We start from the raw sequence: 7,046 nt of genomic DNA, 5'->3' as shown, positions 1-7,046 counted from the left end.
ACTGCCAAATTCTGTACTGGCAACTCTATATCGCTCAGAAAATTGAAGTCTTTAAGCTATTGCTACCTGGAAAAGTCGCCTTGTTTCAAAAAAGAACGAGAAAGAGACGACAAATCTGGCGATTAGTGAACACGAACTCGTTAACTTGCCATTTAATACTGTTTTCGTTTATAAAGGATTCTTATTTTTTTAAACTTGTTTTTTTTCTCCCTGAACGCCCAAACAAGACGACGGACGACAATGCCTCGCAGCTAATTATAACGCTTATTATATGTGAACGTTTGCGTGACATTGCAAAACGAAACCGAACTAAGTCACGCAAGCAGATGCAGAGCAAACTAAAGAACAGCTCAACAGTTCTATACATTAATCTTTGCCGACTGCTGTTTTTTTAATTAAAAGGACCTATAGTCAGAGTACGACGACGAAATAAAATAGTCAGTGTCGCCGACTCCCGCAAAACACAGTCAATGTAATCAAAAAGATAACTGCGTAATGAATTTAATACATTTGAAAAAAAAAATGTCTTTAAAGCTACAGAGCCATTCCGCGTCTTGTGCTGCCAAAATAATCCTGCCCTTCGATTGGCTAAAACAGCGAGGCAGCAATCGCGCCACCATACTGTAATCGTCATCAGGTAACCATAGAAACACAGGACTGGTGATGCGCATGACTGGAGGATGTTCCGCTGACTCACTGCAGTGTGTATAATAGGTATTTTGTTCATAGTTTCTCTTTGGAAGGGATCCAAATCACAGGCCCCGATTGCTGACGTATTACCTCCTTGCTTTTGCTGTAGATTTCGTCGTATGTGTCACCCTGAACAAGCGCTGAAAGAAAAAGAAAAAAGTCAATCTCGAATTTAATTTTGGATCACTTCGTACAGCATACTAAACAGTATGGAAGTCCTGATCAATAGCTTTCAATTGAATGGTCACTCACAAGGGTTTCATCCACCGACTTAAAATTAAGAACCACCCTGCACAGCATAATACACTGTAACACATAAAAGCACTACTCAATAGTAATCTTTGGATGTTGCCCTTCAGTAGCATTTCAGAGCATCATCTTGATTTGGAAAAACCTAATTTACATTTACTTTCCACACACTAATTTACAAATGCAATTTATAAAACGGGTTTCGTCTAAGACCTCGTCAGTTGATCGCTATACAAAGTTTCCAAGCCCTTCTGTACCAATCCCTTCTATTCCAAGTTTTATTACATGAATTTTCTCGCGGGATTACATCAGAACAGATTAACATGTACGAAGTTTGTGCTGTACCAACCAGTGAAATACTCTCCAAACTCCTGCTCCAGTTTAAGTGCTCTGTCATAGGTCTTCTGCGCCTGCTCCTCGGTCAGCCGTTTATTAAGTTCCCGAATGGAATCCACGGATTTTGGTTTTAAAAAGATGGCGATGGGATACAATGTCGCTACTTGAAGGCGCTTGATTGCGTAACCACTCACGTCCAAAATGCAGTGCTTATTCTGGAGAAAAGAAGATTTAGATAACGTAAGTCTTGCACAGCCTGAGCAGGCGGGGGGAATAAGTGCCAGTTTTTCCAAATCTTCGTTGAAGCACTTGAAGAATTTCCGAATCATTTCATCCAATTAAAAACTAGCGCGAGCGCTCACGAGCAATCCGAAAGTGATCGCGCGCACAAATACGTCATGTTGCTTAGCAACTTCTAGGGCGAAAACCGCGGGCTCAGTCACTTCTCGAAGAAGTGACGTCGCCATCCACTGGCACTTATTCCTCCGACGGACAACGCCGCATTACGAACACATCAGTTTTGGTCCCTTTAAAGAATCTCTTTTCTAGCTGACTACGAAAGGGAGTTACCTTGAAAAAATAAGGGGGGGGGGGGGGGAGTTGAGTAACCAATCACGTGAACGGAATGGATCAATGCATTTCATTTCACGTCCTGTATTCAAGATGGTGCTTAAATGGAATGCAGAATACCTTCTGATTGATACATTTTCAATGGACCTCTTTGTAATTTATCCTAGTACTAGCGTGATTCTGGGACTTTTTGGCACCCGAGGAAGAATAACCAAGACAAGTCGAATCAAAACTTAACTATTCCTTTTAAAATGGTAATACTATACAACGAAGATCTTTATACCTTATATACAACCTAAACTACGGGCAGTGCCTCTTTTTCCTTTGCGATAAAGAGAAAAAATGGCCGCGTTTTTTACGGGAGTGAGACGCACGTTTGCCCTCGGTTTTCTCGCTGTTATCTGTTATTTGCTACTTGCTTGACAAACACAGAGAAGAGGAACTTCTTGTAGTCTACACACAAACAACAAACTTGAGAACCAGTACCTTTTCGGCGACTTCTTTTACTGAATGCACACTTGTTCCATAAAGGTTCTCGTTATATTGCCCAGCTTCGATAAACATATGGTTCTGAATCGATCGCTCCATCTCCTCGCGTGACGTCACGAAGTGGTAATCGCGCCCGTCAACCTCGTAGTCTCTCCTCTCGCGTGTCGTGTCTGCCACGCAAAGAAGAAAAGTGTAAGTAGACGGTGGCCGGCTGGACGATTCTATTCAATGTCTGGCCGTTTATTTTACCTAATTGATTACCTATTTAATTTTAGCCTTTGAAGAAGGCACCAAGAGTACGTTTAGTGCGAGAGGTGCTGTGGACGCGATGTCAATGTGCGCGCGGGCGGCAATGAAGGGAGAAAAAATAGCCATGCCCCCCACTACTCAGAACTCGCGCCCTTGGAAAGTCTAAAAAACTACTACGCACGCATTTTTACCCAAATGCTGTCTTGTTATCCCAGTTATTTTACTTAATAAAAAATCTCTAGAGGAAGGGAAGCAAAAACTTGAATACAGTCAAACCGTTCCAGTTTTCATTTTCCCGTATAAAACATAACAATTCCAACTGACCTCTGTTTCAAAGAAGGAGGAAATAATTGCCCTAGGGTCGACTGTTAATCAACAGACTGCGAGAGATTAGAAACAGGCTTGGTTCAAATCACCAAACTGGGAATTGCACTCCTCGTATCAACAGTCAGGGTACACTTTACCTTTCTAAAAAGGCAAAATTGATTCTGCCAAGGTGGTCGTTAAAGAGAATTCCAGCTCTAGTTTAGTACATGACGAAAAGACGAGCGTAAAAAATACCTCTGATGACCAAAACTAGACAGCAAAAGCCCCCCACCCCCCTCCTCGAAGAAAAGGTTACATACGGGGAACGCAGCTGCCGAATTTATCCGGGAATTCAGAGATGAGGTCATCATTGATCCTGTCCTTAAGCGGACCCAGTACTATCACAGGTCTGGTGTACTGTAATTCGTGTTGTACCACAGCTTCATACGACAGAATGTTATCTTCCGCCCTGGCGCTGTAACTGCTCTCACTATCACTGGCGTTTGATGTGTAACTCGGCTCTACGTCGCTCGTCGTTTCATTTTCGGATTCTTTCTTGAAGAATGGCAGCTTCTTGGAAAACTTGAAGCTTCGCTTGCGGCCGCCCGTGCCTTCGTTGAATGAAGTCTGTGAAGGGAAGGAAAGAAAATAAACCTTCAGTTTAAAAGAGAAAAGGACTTCACAACGGTTTAACTGGAACTTGAATTTCAACGTTGGTTTTGTTGCTGCTGCCCTTTTTTGGGAGGGGGGGGGGAGGGGGAGAACAGGTGTCCAGTAAAAAAAAGCAAGCAAAATAACCGTAACTGATAATACTGGAACCAGTATTGCGATCAGTAACTGAAGGCATCTATGAAATGAAAAGGTTTTTAAAGGGACATGGTCAGCGTTCACATTTTGAAAAAAGTCCACCTTAACCCGAAATCAAAATACGCGTAGAGAACCTTCAGAAATCTGCTTCAATCTTCTCAGTGTTTTTTCTTCTTCTAAATTTTCCCATTTAGTGAAACACTGAGAAGATTGAAGCAGATTTCTGATGGCTGATGGTTTTGAAAAAAGTCCACAGTGGTATTTTTTTAAAACGTGAAAACTAGTGTCCAGGTCAGCGCGGTAAGAACGCTGACCATGTCCCTTTAAGCCGATCTGTTTTTCTCAGTAATAACCCACACAGCGGTCAAACGCAAAAATGACGTCACCTCCGGTTTTCGCCGCCTCGAACTTTTGACTCGAAAGTGGGCAAACTTTTGCAAGAAATTGTTAAAGAAATAGTACGGTGAAAGAACAGTTCAAGCTGGGACACTCAGTGGAGATGAATTATCAAATTTCCAATCCATAAGCGGCGTATAAACCTTAACTTTCCAGGGACGGCGTTAACTTTTGGCTTTAAAGCAAAAGTTTACGGAAAATTTAAGACTTTGTATGGAAAATTTTGGCGGCAATTACACATGAACTGCGCACGCGCGCTGCGTTTGACCGCTGTGTGGGTAATAACCTAAATTTTCGGTGTCTACTTTTCACCACACAGCGGTCAAACGTAGCGCGCGTGCGCAGTTCATGTGTAATTGCCGCCAAAATTTTCCATACAAAGTCTTAAATTTTCCGTAAACTTTTGCTTTAAAGCCAAAAGTTAACGCCGTCCCTGGAAAGTTAAGGTTTATACGCCGCTTATGGATTGGAAATTTGATAATTCATCTCCACTGAGTGTCCCAGCTTGAACTGTTCTTTCACCGTACTATTTCTTTAACAATTTCTTACAAAAGATTGCCCACTTTAGCGTCAAAAGTTCGAGGCGGCAAAGACCGGATGTGACGTAAATTTTTGCGTTTGACCGCTGTGTGACTTTTCACCTTCATCAGAGTTAGATGAGCTACGTCACGGAGAACGGATCTTGAAAAAACGGACAAGTTTTTTCAAGTTTGTTGTTCGTAATTCGTCTTAATCGTCGTCAGTCGAAACCATCCTTGGTTACTTTCGTGTTTTTATTACTCCTGTGATGTTTTCTATGTTAGAAAACTATTATTTTGAGGTAATCAGAAAAATCGCTTATAAAAATATCATGACGCTGCTCCTTAAAGTAACGAGTTAACCAACGAACTTTTACTTAACAATGATGAAGGTGAACAGTAAAGTCACCGAAAATTTAGGTTATAAAAAAACCCCAGATCGGCTGAAAAACTATTTCATTTCTTAAAAGGTAACCGTAATTTTGATTGCTCATTTGATTTGGAAAACGTTTCTTGCAGCTCTTGATAAAATAACACAAAATTGTGTGACAATTCTTCAATCCTCCATTCCAAACAAAAACGTTTCACACTAAGCCATTGGAGTTTCTAGTTGCAGCAACAACACAGCAACAACACACAGGTAAGGGTCTCGTAAAAAAAATATTCACCTTAGTTTTGTTATCCTCGCTGGTTCTTGAAAATTTCACCGACTTCATTCTAGACTTTTCTCTTCTCTCGACTCTGAAGGATAAAGAAAGTTCATTTTACGTTATTACACAAGCTAACTCGAACAAGTATGTTTGCAAATAACACTCTAGAAACATTCTTGGAGGTGAGCGTGGCACACTGGGGTCAATTCAATAAACCATTTACAAATGTAATTTACAAATGTAGCTATTGTTTTAAAGGTTGAAAACAATAGCTAGACTTGTAAATTATACTTGTAAATGTCTTATTGAATTGACCCCTGGTAAGGGGGCTGGACTTGTAATCCGGAGGTCCCGGGTTCAAATTATCCCCATCAGGTATCTTACGCTAATAAACCGAATTTTGCTGAAATCAAATTTGATGGCATTTATGTGCCATCGGATTCCTATGCAAATACTTCGCGCCACTTTGCAATGGTCTATGGACGGGGCGAGTTCCTTCACTGCGAAGTAAGTTGAGTTTTTCAGTAATCAAAGATTTAACAGCCTCTTCTACATAACGTAGTGAAATGCTCACCATCCAAAGAGGTATTAACTACACTGAGGTCAGTCAGGTTAATGCACTTACCTTCTCTTACTAGGAATGACACCTCTCCCTTCCTCCTCCCCCAAAGCATTCAGTCGTCTGGCCTGCCACCACTCGTCATCGCTGGCATTGGTCACGTGAAGAATATCGCCATACTTGAAACTGAGGCCCTGACTGGGAAGACCGCTGTCCTTTGTTTTGTCGTAGTCAAACAAAGCCCTGAACAGAAACACGAGCATTTAGTTTCTTAACTGCAAAGTACTTCATTCTGCGACAAGAACTGTACGCTAATAAGAAAGATATTTTGTAGGAATGCAGCTTGGTGTATAATTCAGAATTCATCATTAAAGCTGCGTGGTAAAATAGTTGTTAAAAGGGAGAAAATCTACTCGCGGAATGCAATATTATTCGCGAACGGAACAAAATTGAGCACAGACAGCAAGGTCACGGTCTAACATATTTTTTTAAAAATTTTTATCACATTTTAACATCTGCTTTCCACTTAAACTCCCACACACTGGTCTCACCATCTATGACATTTCACATAAATTTCAGGAAATGCGAGGGCACGGAGCCATGAAACCGGGAAAAAATGTGACGAGGGTGCATTGAAACGAGACAACAACAGTCCTTATTTTTCTTTCTTATCACGAACTAAAATGATCACAAACAAAACTGCCTTATCTTGAAACGTTTAACTTGTCCACTAACATTTAATTTTGAAGAAATCCTATTAGTGAAATCCTCTTATCTATTTCAATACCGACAGGTTCAAAATGATAAACACAACGTTAATTCGTAACAAATCCGCAAAGGACTTTTAAGGTGTTAAAACACTTATTTTTTCCCATCAATTAAAGACTCTGTTACCACCAAAAACGAGATTTTGAGTAATACTTCTTGTAAACCCTGGAGGATTTTTGAGCTTTAACACAAGCAAACCACAACAATTGTTTTAGCAAAAACATTACACTACTCAAAACATTTCACCCAAAGCATAGTACGTGGGCTATCAAAAAGGTCGAAACGACACTTTAGACTTCAATACTCCACTTGAAATCAGACAAAAAACACACACACAACACACACACCACAAAAACCGATCGAACGTAGATACAAGTAATAAAACCAAGAAAGTAATTGTATTTTTATCAATTTATATCAAAGCCTGCATACAGAAGTGCGTTTCGAGGTCAACAACAA

General features: G+C 40.6%; 1 protein-coding gene across 2 annotated transcripts in view; it reads right to left on the bottom strand.

The window, feature by feature from the left end:
* Positions 1-475: 475 nt before the first annotated feature.
* The window catches only part of LOC144663665 (disks large homolog 1-like), a 30,546-nt gene continuing 23,975 nt past the window's right edge, over positions 476-7,046 (bottom strand). For both annotated transcript variants that reach the window (XM_078524675.1, XM_078524676.1), the window contains 6 exons: positions 5,886-6,062; positions 5,279-5,351; positions 3,210-3,516; positions 2,332-2,504; positions 1,289-1,490; positions 476-830 (listed from right to left, as the gene is read on the bottom strand). In XM_078524675.1, coding sequence (XP_078380801.1) covers positions 724-830; positions 1,289-1,490; positions 2,332-2,504; positions 3,210-3,516; positions 5,279-5,351; positions 5,886-6,062 — 1,039 coding nt within the window. In that variant the 3' untranslated portion in view covers positions 476-723. The remainder of the gene's footprint in view (positions 831-1,288; positions 1,491-2,331; positions 2,505-3,209; positions 3,517-5,278; positions 5,352-5,885; positions 6,063-7,046) is intronic.

Source organism: Oculina patagonica, chromosome 8 (genome assembly GCF_052425735.1).
Source record: "Oculina patagonica isolate OP01 chromosome 8, crgOcupat, whole genome shotgun sequence".
Taxonomy (NCBI): domain Eukaryota; kingdom Metazoa; phylum Cnidaria; class Anthozoa; order Scleractinia; family Oculinidae; genus Oculina; species Oculina patagonica.
Note: the sequence above shows the minus strand (reverse complement) of the source record. Positions and strands in the feature narration are given on the sequence as shown.